The sequence below is a fragment of the Saccostrea cucullata genome, unplaced genomic scaffold, assembly GCF_032062105.1.
Source record: "Saccostrea cucullata isolate Sc308-1 unplaced genomic scaffold, CSIRO_AGI_Scuc_v1 ctg4555, whole genome shotgun sequence".
NCBI lineage: Eukaryota > Metazoa > Mollusca > Bivalvia > Ostreida > Ostreidae > Saccostrea > Saccostrea cuccullata.
In genome coordinates, this window is record NW_026931250.1 from 19,132 (window position 1) to 45,770 (window position 26,639).

At 34.8% G+C, this 26,639-nt stretch overlaps 1 protein-coding gene across 1 annotated transcript; it reads right to left on the bottom strand.

The window, feature by feature from the left end:
- Positions 1-1,978: 1,978 nt before the first annotated feature.
- Positions 1,979-26,283, bottom strand: LOC134231979 (uncharacterized). The gene is made up of 5 exons (XM_062713927.1): positions 25,831-26,283; positions 7,547-7,606; positions 5,696-5,732; positions 2,526-2,598; positions 1,979-2,284 (listed from the first exon to the last, which is right to left on the bottom strand). The coding sequence occupies exons 1-5, from the start codon at positions 26,281-26,283 to the stop codon at positions 2,218-2,220; spliced, it is 690 nt and encodes a 229-aa protein (XP_062569911.1). The 3' UTR covers positions 1,979-2,217.
- Between the last annotated feature and the right edge of the window lie 356 nt (positions 26,284-26,639).

Here is a 26,639-nt window from a genome sequence, read left to right on the forward strand (position 1 = left end):
ACAGACTAAGGTCCTGCGTACATGTACAAGGGCTTTTCAATAAATAATGTCCTCGGTGCTCGGAAAGAAAAAAAACGCTTTTCAATGATTAAGTCTTAATGATTTCACTTAAATATTCTCTTTTGATTAAAACATATGTTCATAACATTTTTATCCAATATCTGATTGTTTTAGGACACGTTTTTGAGTATGGCCCTTCGTATACTGGAATATGGTGGATCCTATCATTTCCTGTACTTGTTTTTTTTTCTTTCAGAAAGGTGTTTTTTCAAGTTTGGGAAATGAAACAAGTCAAAGGTTGAAATATCTTGCGAAAATTGTTGGTGTGACAAAACATTAACTTTCTCTTTATCCCGAAAGTTCCTTTACTCTTCATGGCCTGTAGGTTTGGACGCTGTCATGGAGAGAAACTTTAATGTAGTGGATTTCTGATTCTGGTTCCTTCCTCTTATAAACTTTTCGATTTTTTTTTTTTTTTTTTTTTTTTGCAAAAAAAGTTTTTAAGCTGTTGATTTTGGTAAATTTTTTTTATTTCAAATTGTCCAAAAGTTCTTTGGAATTTTTGAGTATCCATATCTGATTAACACCACTGCTTGAATATATTGTTGCAGAGTACTCTTGAAGTTTTTCCTTCACTACTGTCAATATCTTAGTGAGGAGTAAAGAAAGAGGCTTGGTTGAACATTTACTGGAACCCGCAATGTATCTTTGTTTGTAAGAATTCTTATGAAGTTTCGGAATCCAATATATATATATATATATATATATATATATATATATATATATATATATATATATATATATATATGGTTGTTCGAATTCATATTGGTTCTTCGGGATATTAAAAATATTCAAAACTGACATATGATTTTGAAGAATTTCTTCCTTAGAAAGGGAACTATGAGTATAAGTAGGATTACCACTTGTAGAATTAAATCCAAGTTCTTCTAAAATACAATTTATATAATGAGCCTTACAAACAAAGACAATGTTGTTACCTGCTTTTTCAGCAGGGACCAGTACGTACTTATCATGTAATCTATCTAATTCTTTTTTCACTTCTGGATTACTGAATACAGAAGGATAGATGGTTTTTATATTGCCCCTCAATCTTTTGATTCGCGATTTCAACATGGATCTGATACATTTTATCCATTCTGACAGCGTGTCAATGTCCTCTTTTTCATATCTGTCCCATCGCCTGGCGTAATCTTCAACAGAATCCATAATATTTATGAAATTCCGACGCCAGTTGAAGGACCGGGGTTCCTTATATTTGGGACCTTTTAAAATAAGTGATCTAAGGTCCTCATTATTAACTATATTTACGTCACCTGTAATAATGTGTCCAGCAGAACTATAGTTATAGGGCGAAGAAGAACATGAATACGATGGAGAATTATGTTTCATATACTCGATATCCAGGCCATGTAAAGTTTCACTGTAATTGAAAAGTTTGGAAGTAATGGTCGATGTATATTTGTAGGTAATACAAGGTGTAGTCTTAAACTTGAAATATGATGGAATACAAGACAGGACCCTTTTGTGATTAAGAGTATTGCTTAAATAAAAGAGATTTCATGATTAATAAATATTTTATTGCCATAACAATTAATGATGCCATATTTATGTGAACAAAATCTTTTCTTTTACTGTCTTGCTAATACCATACAAAAGACCTAGATATTGTGTAAAATAAATATGATTAAAAACAAAAAGTATAAAATTGCAATGTTTCTGTACAGACGAATTAACTTTTTATTCAGTGCTTAAACAAGACTGCTGTACATTAACCGTTTTATCTGTATTTTAAAAATATGAAAAAATTCTAAAGATAAATTAACTTGAGAAAAAAAAATTTAAAAAAAAAACCTTTGATTTTCTATCCCATGTAACTTCCCACTTTTTCCAAAATATATGAAAAGGTGCCTTAAGCGCAAAATTTCAATTAGCAAAATAAATATTTATTGAAAATAAAAATCGAATCAATGTGCAATATCTTTCAGTAAACACAATGTGTTTTAAACAAGTGTTTTTGAATAAACATAAAAATGACTTCATAAAAATCACAGATATCTTTTTGTAAATGTTCTTTCAAATCACTGTTGTCGTGTCTTTCTCCATCTGACCAACTTTCGGATTTTTGAACTGTATGTTAACAACTTGGCAAGGTGGTATTATTCCAATTATATATTTTAGGACAGGGAAAACAAACGTTTATATGTACCCTCTTTCTATATCTGCCATTAATTCTTCTTCTGAAATATCATACTTTGGGACACTTCTGTAAAATAGAAAAATATTTGATTAGTCTGGAACACGAAATGTCTTCCAATATTATGATCATTTTGAGATCATGAAAATGTTGGAGAAAACTTGCAGTCGGAAGTCTGGCATAAATAACTTACATGTTAAATGATGATTAGGTGGAAATAATTTCTCTCTCAGCCATAATATTTAAGCCATGTGTACCTTTGAGTTCTAATTTGACAATGGTATTTTACCTGTCGTATTTCTAAACTTACTTTTGTTTCTGATAAGTTGGAGTTCGGTACAAATCGTCTGCATTTTCCGATTGACGTGTATTCCTAGTATAATCTGAAAATAAAAAAAGAAGAGATTTAAATATTTTTATATATGTCCTTTAGTTAGTCATTAACGTTATTGTGCCTTTTTAAATATCAATCACTTTTTCTTGGGAGTTATTTAAATATTATGTTTTACAATCTAATAATATTAATCTAACACCTATAGAAGAAGTCAAAAAGGGACCAAAAAAGACCATAAGTTCAATTTTGTACACTATATGCAAAAATTAATTCTAAAAAAATTAAACTTCGTCAAGATAGTTTAGAAATAAAATTTTTTGCTTGCTTCTCTTTGATACAAAGAGAGAAGCTTAAAAATTAGCCTATCAATAATGCTCACTATAGAAGAGATGCGCAGGTCACACAAATTTATTATTGATAAATCGAAAGACCTTGTATCAAGGGGTTGTAAACAGTTTCTTGGTATGTCGATCTTTACATCAGAATGTCGTATTGTGTGTGCCTATTCGTCAGAGACGATTCCCAGTGAGAAAAATGCATTATTGCCCAAATCTGATTAAAGACTTTGTCAAAACTTACTCGAGTAAAGTTATCTTTTTAATAGGGTACAATTCTTGAAGGACGAAGTGGAATTGTTTTCCACAGCGTTAAATATACCATGTTATTGCACTCATTAAACTTATCTAGTACGGTGTAAAGAAGGTTTGAAGAATAAATCATTTTTTTTTTTGCAAGTGATTGAAAAAAACTCGTTGTTTGTCGATTTTTTTTTTTTTGCTTCTGAGCAGGAACTCTAATAAACAGGCCTACCTATTCATTGGTTACTTCGTTTTCATAAAGTTCAAGACCTTTTAAGTTTGGTTATGCCCAAAATACATCTACTAACATGGCATGTTAAACGTTGCAATATTCGATTTTTTCCATCTGTATAGAATTCTATATAATCCATTTGAATTGCATAAATTTTAATTTGTTTTGTATGAAATACGTAATGGATATATGCCGAATACTGTTCTATATGTAAAATTATCAGACTGTTTGAGGCCCGTTAGGGCCGAAAACTGTCTGATAATTTTACATATAGAATAGTATGAGGCATATATCTTACTTAAAACATTGCCATTTAAATGTCCAAAAGTTACCTGGAGGAGTCCGATAATAACACAATGGGAGTTTAGGCATCAATTGTTTTTTACCCGTCTAATAAGTAGACAAAAGAAAAGAGACAGTAAAAACAGTGGGTGAACTCTTGTTTCATTTCATTCATTCAATGGCAGTCGTTTAGATAAGCAAGACAGGGGTCCGGTGGGGAAGGATTTCCTTTTTATTTTGGAACATTTTTATTATTTTGTGCATAAATTGACCTGATACATTTTTTTTTTTGGTGGAATTATTACTGTCACCATGGAAAGTAAAAATGCGGATTTTCATCCTGGAGTTTTAGTTTATATAATGGAAATTCTCAGGTTTTACAAGTGCAGCCATTTAGAAACATCCTTATAAAATAAATAGATTTGACGATTATTTCTCAGAAATGGATTTAAATTCGCTTATTCAAAGTGCTGTATCAAAAACACTTTAAGATGGGAAGTATTAATTTTGAGGATGGTTTAAACTCGATTTTTTCATGGATTTGCTATTTTGTAGCAACTAAATTTCCTTGCGATTGCTTTTCCTGATTTTTTTTTCCTTTTTTGGGGGGTGGGGGTGGGGATGGGGATTAGGAGGGGTGGACATATTTAGTTTATTCCACTCTTCTTTTGGTTTTTAAATACCGTCCGATTTTGTTATCATTGCCATCCGATAATATATTATCAGACTGGTAATTATTATTATCGGACGGCTACAGGTAAATTTTTAGACTGCAAGAACAAAGCCATGACGTCACAGCAATGTTTTAAATGGAAATAACGCATAGTATTCAAGCTCAAAAGTTTAATTAAAAATACAAAATTGGAGCAGAGTAAATACGGACCTCCAAAACATCAGAGGTTGGACGGAGGGGTAAGAATCCCCTGCCGATCGGTCACACCCGCCGTGTGCTCCTTATAATGATCGTAAAATAACAGAAAATTCGTTAACAATTCAGTGTATGTATACATGTAAAACCTAACAATTAGTTTGAAAAACGCCAGTCAGCATTTAACGTCATTATGAATGGTATTTGCTGACAAGGTCATTGAATCGACAATAGCAGTTAGAAAATGATGACTTTAAACAAGACTGCTGATGTTTTTGTTTCAGCAACTTGTTTGTCAATAATTTATCTCGTTTAAGAAATTGTTAATACGTAGAGCATGCTCTCCGTATCGAATTAACTGAGAGATATAAACTTCGTATGCAGGTAAAGAAGGTTTATTGTTGCATAAGTAAAGGAAAGTTGACGATTGAAAAGTTAGTCATCACGTTTATCATCTAGCTTGGTAGTTAGATTACAATGAACGCATTTTTCACGTAAAATGTCCAAATATGAAACAGATTTGTCCGACTATAATTTTCTATTTGTATTGTAAATTTTGTATGAAAAATTGTAATATTATACAAGGAAATATGGAAATAACGAACAGGAATCAAGGTCAGATGAAACAATGCAGATTGGGAGCAGAGCAATTAAACCCGGGGCTTCTGAAAACATCATAGGAAGATCAGGTGTCATGGAGGAGCAAGTATCCCCGGTACACCGCAGTGTGCTCGTTGTCATGATCAGGCAAAATGAAAAATCCAAGAGAATTCAGTGTGTAAATAATGACCTGCCAATTAGTATGGCAAACGTCAGTAAGCAGCCGACCTTATGACAGACTGTACATATTAGCTGACTAAGTCTTTGTATCGACCATCAAACTTGTGAAATTATGACTTTAAACAAAACTGTTGAAATTGTCGGTATCTTTCTTTTATCAATTTTTTTTAATAGCTTGTCTCGATTTACAAATTTTTCTTGCATAGGGGATTCTCTTGAAAATTGAATCAACTGGGAGACAATATTCAGGGAATTAGGGTAGAATAAGCAAGGGAAGGTCGTCAATAAAAAAAAGTTGCCATTACATTTGTATCAACGTTTTGTTGGGTTACCTATCTCCCTTTTTTCGAGAAAATATCCATATAAGAAAAAGATTTGTCAGACTATCTAATATATATCACCTTACCTGGTGTCATAGTAAATATTTCTCTCTTTTGTTGTGACTAAAAAAAGGGAAAAAACACTAATATTAAAAGCATGCTTCATCTACAAAAAGCACAATTATTTACAAAAAAAGTCATTCAATTATATAGTCATCTCTTTCGTTTATTATCATGCTAAATAGTCCATGACTTACAAAAATTATTGAGTTTTTTCTGCTAACTATAAATAATAGACATATTCTTGAATTAGCACATACATTAAAAATAAAGCTTTGATCTATTTTGATACCTGTTGAAATATATGGATATCAAACGTCACTAGCATTAAATGATTTATAAATAGAACCTTATACCATTTCAAGATTTTATTACTGAGGAATGTCCTTATTTTCAAAATGACTTTAATTTAAAATTGCCTCGTAGCTTTGAGAATTTGCGATTAGAACTTTAAAGCGTATTGCTTTTTAAGTTTCGATTTATGACGCAACAACTCATAAAAAATGTCATAAATTCTTTGGCCCAGCATGAATAGCTAAACAAAAGTACGTTACAAAGTCAAGTATCGGGATTTTACTATCCACTATAAATTAAATCCGTTAAAAGTTATGTTAGGACTTTCAATTGAAAGATTGTATTAGGTTTTCTAGTGCCATATTTTATGCAATGTTTCATAGGTGTTTAGATATTTTTTTAAAACGGTTGTTGCATTACATTATTTGTTTCGAAGAGAGAAGGAGAGACAGTCACAAAGACTGAACCTTCCCCCTGATTTCAACTGAGATGAAAATTCTTTTTTTTTTTTAAACTTGCACTAATATCAACATATAAAAAAAAACCCCGAAGACTTCCTTTATTTCGAAAGATTGACATATAATTATAGGACAATCAAGTAAAAGCGAAAATCGAAAGATTTCACAATGCTTAAATCTATAGCTCTTTGGTTTGTTTGTCCGAATTTTATTATCCAGAAAGCTACATTTCTTCAGTTGAGAAGAAGATTTTTAGAATTAAGATACCATTTCATTTTTATGTTTTTAATAATTTCCCTTCAAAAGAGAGCTTCTTTCAACAAACTTTATTCTCCTTTACCCATAAAGATTGCATTGTGGTAAGATTATTTGAAATTGCCTCATTGGTACTTGAGAAGACGATAAACTAATGAAAAGATTATGACGAAGACATTGTATTAAATTGAGTTAAAGACAGAGTGTGCATAAACTTTTGCTAAATTTACTGATGATTCAAACCCCCTTGTTCTGACCTCCATACATGCTCCATGTTGAGGTTGTATATACTGAAATATGTTACCTTTGAAAGTGTTCTCGTTTGTTGATGAAAATAAGCAGTTAAACAATTAACATCATTATATTGAGCAAGTAGTCTTCTACTGATTTTTTTTTTCATTTCATGGCCCCAGCACTAGTGACTTTGACCCAAGAGAGGTCTAAGTCCAGAACATATATTGAAAAATACTTTTAAATAAAACTTTGGACATCTTTATTTGTGGACATGTATCATGCAAGTTGTTCATATGCTTACAATGATGACTTTAACCTTTACCAAAGTATTTAGTTTGATACATCCTTAGTCCCTATTCCTCTACAAAACCATGTCGCTGTAACCAGGAATTATCCTGGACGGAGGGAGGGGGTGCTACGTTGGTCATATACATGTTTTTACACCAAGCAACTACTAGACAAGACAAGCAGCACGAGTGTATTTCTGATTATAGAGTCTTCGACGGTAAAGTTTTGTCACCAGTTCCTTTTGGTTAATTTTAATTGGCCATAGCCAGTGGAACACATAAATGTAATACTCAGGTGACCGTTTAAGCCCATGGGACTTTGGTTTGATAGATTTTTATAAATGCTCACCTGTACATTGGCGTTGGCAGCTTTAAACTTTGAAACATCGAAACTCCCAACACTTTCACGCTGAAAAATATAAAAAATGAAAACTATTACATGTGTAGGGGTGGATAAAAGTAATATAAAATAGTAATATTACTTACATTCAAACATTTTATTTCAACAATATTTAAAAATATACATTTCAAAACCTTTTTCGTAGGAATTAAAAGCACATATAATTTTTTGATGGATTTTATGAAATATTTAATCTGAAGAGGGTAGCCGTTCATGGTACCAAGCATAAAGAAGCAATAGCGAGCGGACAAGCAAGGCGATCGCCCCCTCAGTCTCATAATGCTGTCCTCTTATTCTCGCTCCCCTGCTTTGTTGCCCTGTCATTGGCATTAAACTTCATTCTCTCGCTTTGAGAGACAACCAGTGAGAATATATTCATGTAATGTAATCATATAACAAACTTCAGGAAATATCTGATAGTTTTACAAATTACCATCTAAATTGTTTACCATATACATACTCTTGTACCCCATAACATAAAAGTTCGTGAAGCTCTGAAACACCTCCCTAAAAGCCAAAATACCTCAACAACAACTTCCAACATGGTGGCTTTAAAGAGTTGTGCAACTTAACCCATATATAACCAGTAGATGAAACATAGGAAATTAGTAAAAAGAAATTGACAACATACAGAATTTAGTCTACATCATTGTGGCTGAGACCTACCGAACTGGAATTTGACTGGCAATTCCTCGCACCTGCCATTTCCTGGAAGAAATGCTATGTTTATCCAGAGACTTACAGACTTATCAAGCGTTATAGAGTCGCGCAGTTAATTGTATAGATATTGATTTCTCTTCACTTAAGTTTTAGTCGATGCTACAACTAGGGACTAATTTTCCATAATTATCACCACCCAGTTTCACATTACATTAATAGATTGATGTCCAAAATTGATTAAACTGAGGCGCCATTTTAACAGGAATTGATTTATAAAAACTGACCTGTGATTTACCTTTCGTGTTTTTGTTACATTTCTATAACTAGATGCTGTCATGAGACAGTAATACCCGCACTAAGGTGTTTGCCTCTAAATACACAATCCTACGGGCGGCTTACCAAGGAAAAAGTCAAAATAATTCTATATAATTCAGGCACGTAGCATCGTTTTTGAAAGTGGGGGGGGGGGGCAACCTGAGAAATTTTTTTTTACTAACCTAAAAAAATTAACAAGGAAAAAAAATGAAATGGGGGGTGGGGGTGGGGGTGGGGTGCCCACTTTTTTTTCAAGGCAAAATTACTTTCACTTCCAATTTTTCCCATATTTCCTTGCAATGTATATACTGTGGTTAAAAGTGGGGGGAGGGGGCAACCATCTTTTTAATGGACATTTTCTTATAGTACAGGTAATGTTGGGAAAAAAGGGGGGCAGCCCCCCCCCCCCCCCCCCCCCCCCCCCCGGTTGCTACGTGCCTGTAATTTACATATGTATTCATAAAATTGGGTATGAAATTATCCCTGTGACCTATAACTCAGAACCTCTTATATTTATTTTACATGCTTAATTCATTATATACCAGTTTGAATTCTATTAATAATGTAAATTAGATTTTGATAAATGTTTTGCTCATATTAGGACCTTTTTAAATTTACTAATCCCCCCCCCCCCTCTCGACACCACAATCACACAGTACATACTTTTGGGAATAGGCTAGATGGAACAGTTTTGTTAAAACAGTGTTTGTTATGAATTAATTAAAAATTTGTTCTTGACATGTAAATTCTACATCACATCACGTTGCGTCACCCATTATCATATTTTTAGATTAAACTCCATTCGGTACACCTCGGCCGATTCCCACTTCATCTGATAAGGTGACGGAATCGACGGCACGGAGGTTTTCCGAATGGAATATCATTATAACATGCTGCAGAATGGTGTGCTTTGGATTAATTCATTTTGTGTTATAATTGGATTTATATTTCATGAAGTTTACAGGACCTATGGAGGTCGGTAAGTACAAGTTTAAGTATAGTGGGGGTAAAATAAACCCAAACGATTAGGTTAAAGTTCAAAAAGGGTCAAAGATCATCGCATGCCACACTAGACGAATTTCATATTGTGAAGTTATCTCCCCTTGTCGATGTGACATTCAGTTACTGCCAATACTGGTGCGGATCCAGAATTTTTTTCGGGAGTAGGGAGGGGGGTTCACATCTCAGTCAAAATATTCATGCCTAGAATTTCCTGACAAGCAGGAGAAAAAAATCATACACTGAAAACAAATAAACAAAAAAAACCCCAATGTTTTCTTAGTTAGGGGGAGGATGTCCAAAATCATTTTTTATTTGCTTCAGTATATAGTCTTGTTTAAATAACAAAGGAAATTCCAGGGGGGGGGGGGTTCCAATCTCCCTACCCACTCCCTATCCCTGAAATAACAATCTATTTTGTGATTCCAATTAAATAGTATATTTTTTTCCATTTGACTAATTATGTACATATTTTGTTTCTTGTGTTTATATTATGTCTGTATATTTGTCTGCAGAAATTATAACCTTGCCCAAAAGTTTTAAGTGGGATGGGCTATACAATTGGCTTCCACATTTTATAGGTTTATTTCTTGTGACAATTAAGACCTTTTATTTGGGTACCATTAATTTTTACCTCTGATCACTTGACCTAGAATACACATTTTTACAAGAAAAATACCCAACTTTAAACTTGGCCTAAATTTTGATCAGTAGGTGCTAGGGCTTTCATGCTTAACATGTGTATTCATTGTGAACTGTCAACAGGTATAAATATGTTTGACCTTGACCGTAGAGTTTGAACCACTTAAAAAATTAACCTTGGCAATTAACTTTTGAAGAGGAAGTACTAGGGATTACTTATTTCACATGTGCATTCCTTGTGATACCAACAATTGACCTTGACCTTTGAGTTTGACATATATTTGAGAAACTTCAACCTTCGCCATAGGCTACCAGACAGGGACATCAGTGTTTCACAAACACATCTTGTCTTCATTATTATTTGGTGGTGTCTCCATATGACGGAAAAATTCCAATGAGATATGTATTCACAACAAACAAACAAATTACTAAAGAAAATATAAAACATGAATATGTTGGTCATGCATATCTCTGCATGAAAAAAAACCCAGCTTTTCAAGTACTGCAACCATATTGTAACCCTTTCAAAACACTCATTTGAGCTTTTCTGGTTTCCTTGTCATATAACGTCTGTTGTGACATGTTGTCCATCTGTTTGTCTGAAAACTTTTTACATTTTTAACTTTTCTAGAACCACTGGTCCAATTTTACCCATGCAATTCATATAGAAATATGTACATTTGTATGTCAGACTGTTCTTCTGTCTGAATAAAATTAACCTTGGTTATCACGGTCATATCTACTGAATGAGAAGAGACAAGGCATTCATATTAAACTTATGTACTAGTATTTACCTGTGAGAATGGCATGGTTTTTTTTTTTTTTTTTTACATGACCTAGAAGTTTGACCTACTTGCAAAAAAATTAAATTGTTATAAATTTATCATTTTGAAAGAGAAAAGTTAGGGCATTCATATTATAATGCATGTATATTATTACCTGTGATAAGATCTTTCCAAATGAATCATGACTTTTACTCTGTGACCTTGACCTTGAAGCCTAACCTACTTTTCAAAAATGTTGCATTTGCTTATAACTTTTGATTGAGATGAGATATGACTCTCACATTTGACATTTGTACATTAATTACTCATAAAAATTCAAGATGTTTCCCAGCTTGCAATGTTTTTTTACTCTTTAACGTTAATGTTTTACATAATTTTCAAGATATTTAATTCTCCTAAAAGATAATTAGGCTTCTGAGTAACATTAAGGAGGACCTCAGGAAAGACAGGACTTTTTGCACAAAAAATGTAATTTTCCACCCCCATTTGACCTCCCAGGGCAATATCAAAATTCCAAAACCTTGCTGCACATCTACATGACACTACCAACCATCTCCCTAAAGATGATTAGGCTACTGTGTAAAATGTAAGAGAATTTCAGGGAATTAAGACGGGGCTTTTTGCATAAAAACGTCATTTTTTTACCCCTATTTGACCCCCCGGGGCAAAATCAAAATTCCAAAACCTTACTGCACATGTACATGAAACCACCAACCATCTCCCAAAAGATGATTAGCCTACTGTGTAAAATGTAAGAGGAGTTCAGGGAAGACGGGGTTTTTTGCATAAAAAACGTCATTTTTCGACCCCCATTTGACCCCCCGGGGCAATATCAAAATTCCAAAACCTTACTGCACATCTACATGACACCACCAACCATCTCCCAAAAGATGATTAGCCTACTGTGTAAAATGTAAGAGGAGTTCAGGGAAGACGGGGCTTTTTGCATAAAAAACGTCATTTTTCAACCCCCATTTGACCCCCCGGGGCAAAATCAAAATTCCGAAACCTTACTGCACATCTACATGACACAACCAACCATCTCCCAAAAGATGATTAGGCTACTGTGTAAAATGTAAGAGGAGTTCAGGGAAGACGGGGCTTTTTGCATAAAAAACGTCATTTTCGTCCCCCATTTCACCCCCCGGGGCAATATCAAAATTCCAAAACCTTACTGCACATCTACATGACACCACCAACCATCTCCCAAAAGATGATTAGCCTACTGTGTAAAATGTAAGAGGAGTTCAGGGAAGACGGGGCTTTTTGCATAAAAAACGTCATTTTTCGACCCCCATTTGACCCCCCGGGGCAATATCAAAATTCCAAAACCTTACTGCACATCTACATGACACCACCAACCATCTCCCAAAAGATGATTAGCCTACTGTGTAAAATGTAAGAGGAGTTCAGGGAAGACGGGGCTTTTTGCATAAAAAACGTCATTTTTCGACCCCCATTTGACCCCCCGGGGCAATATCAAAATTCCAAAACCTTACTGCACATCTACATGACACCACCAACCATCTCCCAAAAGATGATTAGCCTACTGTGTAAAATGTAAGAGGAGTTCAGGGAAGACGGGGCTTTTTGCATAAAAAACGTCATTTTTCGACCCCCATTTGACCCCCCGGGGCAATATCAAAATTCCAAAACCTTACTGCACATCTACATGACACCACCAACCATCTCCCAAAAGATGATTAGCCTACTGTGTAAAATGTAAGAGGAGTTTAGGGAAGAAAAGTGTGACAGACGGACGGACGGACGGACATGAGTAACAACAATATACCCGAACTTTCTTTAGAAAGTGCGGGTATAATTAAACATTAAACATTCTCGAAAACCAGAACAAGAGACCCAAAAGTACAAGAAATTTATTTGACATAAATACAAACTAACTAGATGCTGTCATGAGACAGTAATACCCGCACTAAGGTGTTTGCCTCTAAATACACGCTCCTACATATTGGGCGGCTTTCCAAAGAAATAGTCAAAATAATTCTATAATTTACATGTATTCATCAAATTGAGTATGAAATTCTCAGACCCTGTGACCTATAACTCAGAACCTCTTATATTTATTTTATACATGTTTAATTCATTATATACCAGTCTGAATTTTATTAATGATGTAAATTCATGCACGGATCTGTCGGGGGGGGGGGGGGGGGGGGGGGGGGGGTCAGGACCCCCCCCCCCCTGGAATTTACAAGGTTAAAAAATGTATATACTAAAACAAGGAAAAAGTTACAATGGACCCCCCTTGGAAAATGCAGATCCCCCGTGGTAAACACGAATATGTGTAAAATAAGTATGAAAAGTTAAACATTTGCGGCAATAGAAGTCACCACTACTCCCACCCTACCCCCCACGATATAGGTTTTTGACGTTTGGGTGAGATTTACTTTAGGGGGTTTTTTTTATTGTCAATTTCTGGGATAGGATTTTTTTTTGACTGAGGTGGACCCCCCCCCCCCCCCCCCACCCGGAAAAATTTCTGGATCTGCGTCTGAAATTAGATTTTGATATATGTTTTGCTCATAATAGGACCTTTTTAAATTTACTAACCCCCCCCCCCCCCCCCCCTCGACACCACAATCACACAGCACATACTTTTTGGAATAGGCTAGATGGAAAAGGTTTGTTAAAATTTAATATCGTTTGTTATGAATTAATTTAAAATTTGTTCTTGTACTATACATGTGAACATGTAAATTTCTACATCACATCACGTTGCGTCACCCATTATCATATTTATAGATTAAACACCATTTGGCACACCTCGGCCGATTCCCACTTCATCTGATAAGGTGATGGAATCGACGAAGGTTCGCCAAAATGGCACATGGCTGCAGTCTGGTGTGCATTGGATTAATTCATTTTGAGTTATAATTGGATTTATATTTCATGAAGTTGAGACACAGGGAGTCGGTAAGTAGAAGTTTTAGTATAGTGGGGGGTAAAATACACCCAAACTATTAGGTTAAAGTTTAAAAAGGGTGAAAGATCATCGCATGCCACACTAGACGAATTTCATATTGTGAAGTTATCTCCCGTTGTCGATGTGACATTCAGTTACTGCCAATACTGGTGCGGATCCAGAATTTTTTTCGGGAGTAGGGAGGGGGGTTCACATCTCAGTCAAAAAATTCCAGCCCAGAATTTCGTGACAAGCAGGAGAAAAAAAATGAAAACAAATAAACAAATAAAAAAACAATGATAGTGAGGTCAATGTTTTCTAAGTTTATAGGGAGAGGATGTCAAGAGTCATTTTTTACTTGCTACAGTATATAGTCTTGTTTAAATAACAAAGCAAATGCCAGATGGGGGGGGGGATGGGGGGGATTCCAATCTTCCTACCCACTTCCTGTCCCTGAAATAACAATGTATTTTGTTATTCCAGTTAAATAGTATATTTTTTTCCATTTGACTAATTATTATACATATTTTGTTTCTTGTGTTTATAGTATGTCTGTCTATAAGTCTGCAGAAATTAAATCCTAGCTAGCTTGCCCATAAGTTTTAAGTGGGATGGGCTATACAAATAGCTTCCACATTTTATAGGTTTATTTCTTGTGACAATTTAATAAGACCTTTTATTTGGGTACCATTAATTTTTACCTCTGATCGCTTGACATGGGATACACATTTTTACAAGAAAAATACCAAACTTTAAACTCTGCCTAAATTTTGATCAGTAGGTGCTAGGGCTTTCATACTTATCATGACATATTGTATTCATTGTGAACTGTCAACAGGTATAAATATGTTTGACCTTGACCCTAGAGTTTGAACCACTTAAACAAAAAAATTAACCTTGGCAATTAACTTTTGAACAGGAATTACTAGGGATTTCTTTATTTCACATGTGCATTCCTTGTGACAAGACTTTCTTCTGATACTAACAATTTGAACCCTTTGACCTTGACCTTTGATTTTGACATCTATTTGAGAAACTTCAACCTTCGCCATAGGCTTCCATACTGGGAAATCAGTGTTTCACAAACACATCTTATCTTCATTATTATTTGGTGGTGTCTCCATATGAGGGAAGATGTATTCACAACAAACAAACAAATCACTAAAGAAAATATAAAACATGAATATGTTGGTCATGCGTATCTCTGCAGGAAAAAAAACAGCTTTTCAAATACTCCAACCATATTGTAACCCTTTCAAAACACTCATTTGAGCTTTTTTGGTTTCCTTAGCATATAATGTCTGTCGTGACGTGTTGTCCATCTGTTTGTCTGAAAACTTTTTACATTTTTAACTTCTCTAGAACCATTGGGCCAATTTTACCCAATTCATATAGAAATATGTACATTTGTATGTCAGACTCAGTCCATCTGTCTCAATAAATTTAACCTTGGTTATCACGGTCATATCTACTGAATGAGAAGAGACATTCATATTAAACTTATGTATTAGTATATTTACCTGTGAGAATGGCATGGTTTTTTTTTTTTTTTTACATGTGACCTAGAAGTTTGACCAACTTGCAAAAAAATTAAATTGTTATAAATTCATCATTTTGAAAGAGAAAAGTTAGGGCATTCATATCATAATGCATGTATATTATTACCTGTGATAAGACCTTTCCAAATAAATCATGACTTTTACACTGTGACCTTGACCTTGAAGCGATCAAGCCTAACCTACTTTTCAAAAATGTTGCATTTGCTTATAACTTTTGATTGAGATGAGATATGACTCTCACATTTGACATGTACATAAATTACTCATAAGAATTCAAGGTGTTTCCCAGCATGCGATGTTTTTTTATGCGCCCGAATTTTTTCGGGGCCCTTATTGTTTTTGTCCTGTCAGTTTGTCTGTTTGTCTGTTTATCTGTTTGTCTGTTGTCAACTTTAACCTTGGCCAAAACTTTTGAACCGTAAGAGATAGAGACTTCATATTTGGTATGCATACTCCTCTAATAAAGTTCTTTCAAATGACATCAAGGTCAATGACCTTGTGATGTTGACTGTGACCTATATGCTAAAAATAGGTTTTTCAACTGTTTGTCATAACTTTTGAACCATAAGAAATAGAGACTTCATAATTAGTATGCATACTCCTCTAATAAAGTTCTTTCAAATGACATCAGGGTCAATGACCTTGTGACCTTGACTGTGACCTATATGCTAAAAATAGTTTTTTCAACTGTTTGTTATAACTTTTGAACCATAGGAGATAGGGACTTTATATTTGGTATGCATACTCCACTAAAAAGGTTCTTTCAAACAACACCAAGGTCAATGACCATGTGACCTTGACTGTGACCTTTATACTTAAAATAGCTTTTTCCACTTTTTGCCATAACCTTTGAACCATAGAAGATAGGGACTTCATATTTGGTATGCATACTGCACTAATTAAGTTCCTTGAAATGACATCAAGGTCAATGACCTTGTGACCTTGACTGTGACCTATATGCTAAAAATAGCTTTTTCCACTTTTTGCCATAACTTTTGAACCATAAGAGATAAGGACTTCATATTTAGTATGCATACTCCACTAATAAAGTTCTTTCAAACAACACCAAGGTCAATGACCATGTGACCTTGACTGTGACCTATATGGTAAAATAGCTTTTTCCACTTTTTGCCATAACCTTTGAACCATAGAAGATAGGGACTTCATATTTAGTATGCATACTGCACTAATTAAGTTCCTTCAAATGACATCAAGGTCAATGACCTTGTGACCTTGACTGTGAACTATATGCTAAAAATAGCTTTTTCGAACTTTGTTGACGCCGGGCGCATAGTGTTTCACAAACACATCTTGTTACCCCTAGACGTTGATGTTTTACATAATTTTCAAAATATTTAACTCTCCTAAAAGATGATTAGGCTTCTGAGTAACATTAAGGAAGACTTCAAGGAAGACAGGGCTTTTTGCACAAAAAACGTCATTTTTCAACCCACATTTGACCCCCCGGGGCAAAATCTAAATTCCAAAACCTTACTGCACATCTACATGACCCCACCAACCATCTCCCAAAAGATGATTAGGCTGCTGAGTAAAATGTAAGAGGAGTTCAGGGAAAACAGGGCTCTTTGTATGAAAAACGTTATTTTTCGACCCCCATTTGATCCCCTGGGGCAAAATCTTAATTCCAAAACCTTACTGCACATGTACATGACACCACCAACCATCTCCCAAAAGGTGATTAGGCTGCTGAGTAAAATGTAGAAGGAGTTCAGGGAAGACGGGACTTTTTGCACAAAAAACGTCATTTTTTGACCCCCATTTGACCCCCCGGGGCAAAATCTAAATTCCAAAACCTTACTGCACATCTACATGTCACCACTAATCATCCCACAAAAGATGATTAGGCTGCTAAGTAAAATATAAGAGGAGTTCAGGGTATATGGGGCTTTTTATATAAAAAACCTCATTTTTCGACCCCCTTGTGACCCCCCGGGGCAAAATTAAAATTCCGAAACCTTACTGCACATCTACATGACACCACCAACCATCCCCCAAAAGGTGATTTGGCTGCTGAGTAAAATGTAGAAGGAGTTCAGGGAAGACGGGACTTTTTGCACAAAAAACGTCATTTTTCGACCCCCATTTGACCCCCCGGGGCAAAATCAAAATTCTGAAACCTTACTGCACATCTACATGACACCACTAATCATCCAACAAAAGATGATTAGGCTGCTAAGTAAAATGTAAGAGGAGTTCAGGGAAGATAGGGCTTTTTGCATAAAAAACGTCATTTTTCGACCCCTATTTGACCCCCCGGGGCAAATTCAAAATTCCGAAACCTTACTGCACATCTACATGACACCACCAACCATCCCCCAAAAGGTGATTTGGCTGCTGAGTAAAATGTAGAAGGAGTTCAGGGAAGATGGGACTTTTTGCACAAAAAACGTCATTTTTCGACCCCCATTTGACCCCCCGGGGCAAAATCTAAATTCCTAAACCCTACTGCACATCTACATGTCACCACTAATCATCCCACAAAAGATGATTAGGCTGCTAAGTAAAATGTAAGAGGAGTTCAGGGTATATGGGGCTTTTTACATAAAAAACATCATTTTTTGACCCCCATTTGACCCCCCGGGGCAAAATAAAAATTCCGAAACCTTACTGCACATCTACATGACACCACCAACCATCCCCCAAAAGGTGATTTGGCTGCTGAGTAAAATGTAGAAGGAGTTCAGGGAAGACGGGACTTTTTGCACAAAAAACGTCATTTTTCGACCCCAATTTGACCCCCCGGGGCAAAATCAAAATTCTGAAACCTTACTGCACATCTACATGACACCACTAATCATCCAACAAAAGATGATTAGGCTGCTAAGTAAAATGTAAGAGGAGTTCAGGGAAGATAGGGCTTTTTGCATAAAAAACGTCATTTTTCGACCCCCATTTGACCCCCCGGGGCAAAATCAAAATTCCGAAACCTTACTGCACATCTACATGACACCACCAATCATCCCCCAAAAGGTGATTAGGCTGCTGAGTAAAATGTAGAAGGAGTTCAGGGAAGACGGGACTTTTTGCACAAAAAACGTCATTTTTCGACCCCCATTTGACCCCCCGGGGCAAAATCAAAATTCCGAAACCTTACTGCACATCTACATGACACCACCAACCATCTCTTAAAAGATGATTAAGCTACTTTGTAAAATGTAGGAGGAGTTCAGGGAAGAAAAGTGTGACAGACGGACGGACGGACGGACGGACGGACGGACGGACATGAGTAACAACAATATACCCGAACTTTCTTTAGAAAGTGCGGGTATAAAAAGGTAAATTAAACATGAATAGGAAGCTTTCTTCTCCCGCGCCAAAAATACTCATTGGCAATTGAAAATTGCTAATTAGTGAAATACACCTGCACTAAAACACGAGCAAAGAACTGAAGAAAATAAATATTAAAGTGTTGGTCAAGACAAATACATAGAAAGTACAGTTTGAGCTTTATTGTGCCCTAAAAATTTAATGTTCTTAAAAAATTATGAAATTAGCTTTAACAAAAGTTGAGTAGATGCATATAATAAATCATTAGAGAATATGGCATGAAGTAGGACCGCTCTGGAAATATGACGTCATTAATTTCGTACATTTCTAAGTTTAATGCAGCCACCGTCGCCCAGTTCAATTTTTTGATATATTATGTAAACTGCTTTGAAAAATCACATATCTCAAAATCTTTGTGGGCGACGGTGGCTGAGTATGTTTTCTTAAAGAAAATTCCATTGAAAATTGATGTCTTCTGCAACTTTTTAAGAAAATACGGGAAGTGCACAAGTTAATGACGTCACAATTAGCATTTAGGAGGACATACAAGAAAAACAATTTGTATATTCTTACTGCACGGAGTTCCAATGAATCAGAAAGAATAAATTTTAATTTGTTATTTCACTTTAATATTTTAGAAAAATACAGGGCTTAATTTGTATTGAAAATGTACCTTCTTCTTTTTCGTCGGATTGATAAGATGACTGATAGGGATCGATGCACTTAGCAAAAATATTTTCTCAAACTCTGGTCTTTTTAACAGCCCCATCCCTAGATACGAATTACTGACCTTTGTATCCGGAGAATATTAAATTGAATTTTCAGTAGATGGCCATCTACAGTTGTATACTATTTTATGAATTTTGAAATTACGATTTTTGCCCTGTTTTTAAGGCGGAACCTCGGTCCTGATACAGAAATTTTGAAAAACACAATAGCAGATGGCCTTATGCTTCTCCACACCAGGAATTTTCAATTATCTTCAAGCTGTGCAGAAGATTTTTAAAGGTAAATGTTTTTCAGGTTCTGAAACTTTTGGTCCTGTCCATTAAGCAGAACCAGTGCCCTCAAGGTAATAAAAATATATTTCTACTTGAGAGTCTCATCGTTTTCCTTACATACATTCGGGTTGAGTTTAAGATGCTATAAGTGCAGATTTTTGACAATTTAGCTACATGTATTTTAGCATTTTTTTTTGCCCAATCCCTGGGGTCTCATATAAAAATGGGGGAGGGCTCCTCAATTATGTGACATTGGTCAGCGACATCAAATATGAATTATTATCATATTTTATAAAAAAAACATTTTAAGTGTTTGTTTACCTCCCGTTAAAATAGACTATAAATTAAAACGCTTCTGGTGTAAATGACACGAAAAATGTCAATTTGGTATTGACTTAGTAAACCCCACTCAGTGAAAAGAAATAAATCGAGTATAAGAGTTCGATTCCTGGTCTTCTTTTCTAGATGTTAAGAATGTCATTAACTAGAGTAAATAGACAAATCTTGAATATGTCTGTTTGAAAATCGGCCATATATTCAGTGACATTCTAACCAAAATTGACAATACACGGTGTTAAAATGACTCTCACCCCTACTTGTATGATTTTAAGAGTGTGACGCTCTTATATATAGGTAACAATACAATCATGTATTAATGCTTCCCAACGATCATATTCAAATTCAGTAGTTATAATTTTTAGAACCCTGGTCCGGATTTGTTAGTTCCAGGTACGGACCAGGGTTTTATTGGATACCATGGTTCAAGGCTCTCCATTTTAATGTATTTACAACTGTCATTTTGACAGAAATCAAGATTTTTCTTTGATTTTTAATGTGTATTAAATAGAAAACAAGTAACCTGTCTTTTACAATCCAAATAAAAGATTATATGCTCAAAATAATTTCTGTTTTGCCGTTGGGAGCCGTATTGTTAAAATATTAGTTATCTGTGGATTTGATAAAATAGAATGTTTTAAGTTTTGTGTGAGATATTGGTGTGTGAATCACACAGACGTGTCACGTAGGCATATTTCATGAAACGCGCTAGCCTTGATGCGATAACGCGATGAAGATTGAGTGATGGTGCGATAACGCGAGGAAGATGATGCGATTACGAGATACAGAGATGACGCAAAAATTGACGATGGAGCTATACTCACTATCACTTCATCGAGCCATTACGGTATCGCCATCGCAATGTCGCTGCATGGCATCGATTCAATGGTATCGCACCTTCGTCGTCGCGCCATCGACCCAACAGTCGCGATGCTTGATTGTGCAATAGTAAACTATGTGGTCCTATCCGGAGTTCATGTGAGAGAAAGGTTTTAAACAGTCCTCGCAAAGAAATTAATTATAATTTTCACTTGCTAAATATGTTAATTGTTTGAAAAAAATTGCAACTGAGCACATAGACTGGTGTACATTTTGTTCTTTGTGATATTTCGTAACTGAATAAAGTTTAATATGATTTAAATTGAGAGTTAAATTATTATTTTTTACCAAAATATCTTTATACTCAGTATTTTTGTCCGGGGTAGAAAGCCTCCCCTTAGATATAAATCCATTTTTTAAAAAAAATGCCTTTTTCATTGTGACTTGCAGATTTTTTTCCTTTATTAACACTATCTTTCTAACGACCAAAACTTTTTCTTCTCTATATAAATCACTCATAAAAGAAAGAAAGCAAATCTTTAAACCAGAACAACTTATCACTGATTAAGAAAACCCACCCTTTAATACACATTGCTTAAAGTATTGATCAGCGAGTCAAACTGAATTCTTTGGAGATATTATTTTTAACAACAGATTAAACTTAAGATATTCAGGTGATGAATTCGATTTTCTCAACAACAAAAATCAACTCTTTGACGGAAAAATATCCATCATAGTAGAATAATCTTTCACTTGTCCAGGTAAAAGTTATAATTGATTATCATGTTGATTTCCAATAGGACATTGGTCACAAAGATTTGATTTTACATAAATGCTCGAATATAAATTCAATTTTTGTCCTTTTCGAAACAATGGAAATTGACTTTATTCCTAGCAGACAAAGGTAACTAATAAAAATACAGGTATAGTCCACTAATCGATATATTATTTCAAAGGTACACGATACCATGACCGATTCCTTCTGACTGATGAATCTATCCTGGAAAATCCGAAGACGCTCGGCCATGCCGAGGAATCTTTGCGTCAATAATTCATTAAGCAAATGTATCAAGACTGCTCTTTCCATATGTACGAATGCCAGGAACCTGTCAATATATTGGTATACTTAGAAACTGCATCAAAATTTAATAGATGTTCATAAACGCACCTTGGTAGTTTTACCTTTTCTCCATTTAGAGTAGAAGTTTTATTCAAGCGTCCATATTTTGACGGTAATTTTGGCGTTTTTATTCTATGGTACAGAGTAATTGTTGACATTTTTTTTTTCAGATCTATTTTATTTTTATACTCACACAGGGAAAATTTCACAATCAATTTGAATAGATTTACCTAGAATTTTGAAACACATCTTTAATCCCATTTAAGAATTTTGCAACTCGCGGTTTACCTAACTAGAGCTTTTCAAACCAATCCGTAACAATTCTATAAATGAAGACTTTCTAATGAATGTTGAATTCCCCCATGAGAGGAAAGGAACGTAAAACAATTTAATTAACGAAAACTAATGATTATTTATTAATTAAACGAAATGACCTTTTGAGAAACAAATGCAAGTAATTAAAGGTGAGCGCAAGATGTGTAAATTCTGTACTGTCAATAAGTAGTCCACAAAGGCAGGATAATCGGTGTTATTGCGCCATACGAGCTTTTCAAAAATTATTTCTACGTAAACTTTATGAAATACGCTTATGCCCCCCCTCCCCCCCCCAAAAAAAAAATGAAAAAAAAAAAACCAGACAAACAAACAAAAATAATATTATTGAATACTTAGAAAATGGAAATAAATAGATCGACTTCACTATATGGGTAGTTCAGAAGATGAGCATAGCCACACTGTATAAACTAAAATACATGTATTCCTGTCTTAGTATGATTTTTATGCCCCTTGATCGAAAGATCCCGAGGGTATATTGTTTTTTGTCCTGTCTGCCTGTTTGTATAGCTGTTTGTCTGTCTGCTGTCAACTTTAACCTTATCATAACTATATATATTGCGCTGTCAAGGTTAAGGCTTTAATATTTGACATAAGTGTTCATTATGACAAGACCTTTTCATTAGTACATTACAGAAATTTTTTATCTTGTGACCTCAATTGTGACCTTTGACCTACATTTGAAAAACTCCAGAATTGTGTTACCATAGGCGGCATAGTGTTCCACAAACACATCATGTTCTTTTTATATAGTGGTATGCATGCTTTTCAAGTACATGTAAATTCAAAATTTACAATATCATAGTCCATGCAAATAAAGTGACATTTCTGAAATATTTTATTGAAATGTGCTTAAGGCCTGCTAAAAAACATTTTACATGTATGTATGAAACAATGCACGGATATGAAAACTTCAAACTTGTGGCAAAGGAGATTCCAGTATTCAGTGAAACTTGGTTTACGCAATTTTGATTGACTCTAAATGAGTTTACCTATAAACAACTCATAAATAAAGTTTAATGTATTGAACTCTGCATTTGTTGACGTAAAACTACTTTTATCACATTCAGTTTGTTTAAGACTCATGTCTGTAGGAATGTGGGTGTTAAAATTGAAAAGATATTGTGAGAGTGCAAATTATTCATTTGCAGAACATTACTCGATAATTTAAACACATATATAAAAAAAATCGATCCGACAGAAATCAAAAATTTAGGAAATTAATCAATAAGGGAATTCGGCCTTATCTGTTAGCAATTAGAAATGACATAGAAGCATTTCCTCTTACGGTAATGTCATTCAGTAATAGTGGATAATACTTGACAGTTTTAATGTACGCGTATTTTCAAAACAAATAATGCAGGTTTGACATTCATAATGGTCATGTCTAAAAAGTCTAAATTATCTATTGTTTCGACTAAAAGCAATATTTTGTTTAATATATTGACATTTCATTACAGTAGTAAACACGACGACGAAACAACCGCCTATATTAATAATGAGTGTACATGTGTGTCCTTGCTAAATTCTTTAGATTCATCTACACATTATATATTTGGGGAAAAAAATGAGCATTGTAAACATATAATACGCATGGTAAAAGACTACAAAGTTCAGATAAACCCCAAAAAGCTGGAGGGGGAGATAAGGTCAAATTTTTGTGAATTATAAACAGAAATATTTATTTTAAAATAATTACGTTCAAGCTAATTATTTATTCAAATATGCAGATACTAGTATCGCAAATATATAGGATTTATTTTCTCTTGTTAACTTATAGGGCATCTGAGTGCAAGTTTAATCCTATCGATGAAGTTCAGGAAAATTTTGAACTGCGAAATCATTTCCTAGGAATCGCATTTTATATCAATGTACGGACCTATCCTTCAAAGTTCCAAACACAGAAACTAAACAGTTTTTTGTGATTTTTAAGTCACACAAATTTCCACGTCAGAGTTCACAGAAAATTCCACTTAAAATCAAATCTTTGATCCTCTTACGTGAAAATATCAAAGATTTTATGTATTAAACACATTTCATGGAACTCACATGTTATACTTGTTAAGTCAATATTTAATTGTTTTGCATGGATTTCACTTTCCAGTTCCGCTGAGAAATCTTTTGACAATTTTTTACAGTTGAAAGAGTTACACGTAACTGATGGTTTTATTTGGAAAATCTGTTTTAGCAAGTTTTGCAAACTTTAAAAACCATTGTTTAAAATGTAAAATTGTCTTTGATGTCCCAATCCAAGCAACAAGGTCTCGTAACAGCATACATTGTATATTTCATATCGGAGCTGATTACCAATGTTTGGACCGTCGGAAAAAGGCCAGATACCCAGTAACTTACGACGTGTGAAAATATTTGATTTTTGGTCCTAAATGTCAAATAGGCTAGAGTCCTCTCGGGCCGTGTGTTGACTTTTATGTTTAAATCGTTCTACTTAATTTCCCCCACGTTTAGCATTGGTGGCTGGTTCTAAATTGTCTTTGAATTTTGGTCCAGATACGGCTGCTCCTGATTAATGTTTATTTACAGATTTTTAAAGGGTTCAGTACGTAGAAGCGAAGATAACGAGTTGCGTCTTTTTAATTTAATTAAGCACCGGGCGTGTTTGTTTATTGTTTGTACATATCTTCAGTGGGAACACCGACGTAGGTTTCATAAAGATTAAAAAACAGGTGACTAGGTTCTTCACGTACGACATAATGGCGAATTATAAATGGTCACGGTTTATTGTTCTCGTTACTCGGGTAAATAAGATTACGGTATGCCAATAAATAATTTAGGCATTTAATAACCTATACACGCTTCCCTTAAAATGGAATATTTTGTTATTGAAAAGCCTGCCTTTGATAATTCTTAAGAACCTTTGGCTCATTTTAAAATAACATGGAACTTCATTTTTAATGTACACTCTCGAAAGAATAGAGTGGTCATTATATTGCCTTTAAGGGTTTTATTGCATGCATTTTATGAGTGTACAGGGAAATTCTTTCTTGATACAACAAGTTGCTTAGAGAATTAAAATGCCAGGGTCTCGTTTGTGCATAGATAAAACACAACAATGGTTTAGAGAAATAAAAAGAATTTTTAAAAATAAGAAATTGTCTGATGGGTAATAGCTTCCTTGGGCATGGATAAAGAGAATTTACATCGACCTCCGAATGACAAACTCTAGATATCAAAACCAGGCTCCTCAGATTAATTCAACAAGAATTTGTTCTCAATTTTTCCATTATTTGTTTTTAATTATCCTTTTTATTACACCTCTGAAGCTGTATTCAAAAGACTCTATAACCAAGAGAATAAAGTACATTAACATCCTGAAAATAAACCCAATTATATGTATTGACCCTACCAATATGATCAGAAAATTATGAGCCAACATATATCATATGCGTACTATGGGTTGGGATCTGGGTACCGTGGGTGGGAACATTTACTTACTTTTTCCGGAAGCTCCCACTCGTCCGGGTCCCTGTAGATGGTCTTCTGTCGGAGGAGGTCGTTGGGTCGGTACTGTTCCCGGAACCCCCTCTGAGCGTACGTCTCCGGTAGGTCCTCTACAGGGGGGTCGGGGAGTCGGGGTGGCAAGGAAGTTTTCTGTTTGCTATTATAGTCATTATATTGCTTTTCCTGATTATTATTCTGGAACGTTTTGGAGTCATTATTCCAAGAGGAATCCAAGTTTAGATCGTTCGTTAAGTCAACACTGTCGTCTTTTTTGACGATGAATTTTGTTTTGGCATTCCGAGGGGTGTTATTGTTCACTGGGGAGTCATTCCTTACCCTAAGGTTATTTTGTCCCTCACGCCCTGTCTCCCTCCTGGGTTCGTTCCGCTGTACGGTCCCCCCTTTTTCATGTTGATTCGTCGCCTCTGTGCTTCCACCTGAACCCATAACTCCACGAAAATTGTATTAATTATAACCTTCCCTAAAACACATAATTCCAAAAATATAAAAATTAATCAGAAATTTAATTAACGGCTCGGTCACATTTTCTCCTAATGGTGAACCACCGCAATTCACTTGGACACTGAACTATGCTGATTTAAATTAAGCCATATTAGAACATTCCGAAATGGCGCGCTGCCTATTCGTATACTTTACTTGGGTCTGAAGACTGCGTAACCTCTTGGCAATCTTACAGTTCATTGGTTCGCATTTTCTGTTTATAAATAGTTCCTCGGTTTCAATTACTCTCGTTGATTGAAGGTTATACAAATTGATATTAACTGATCGTCGATCAATATAAA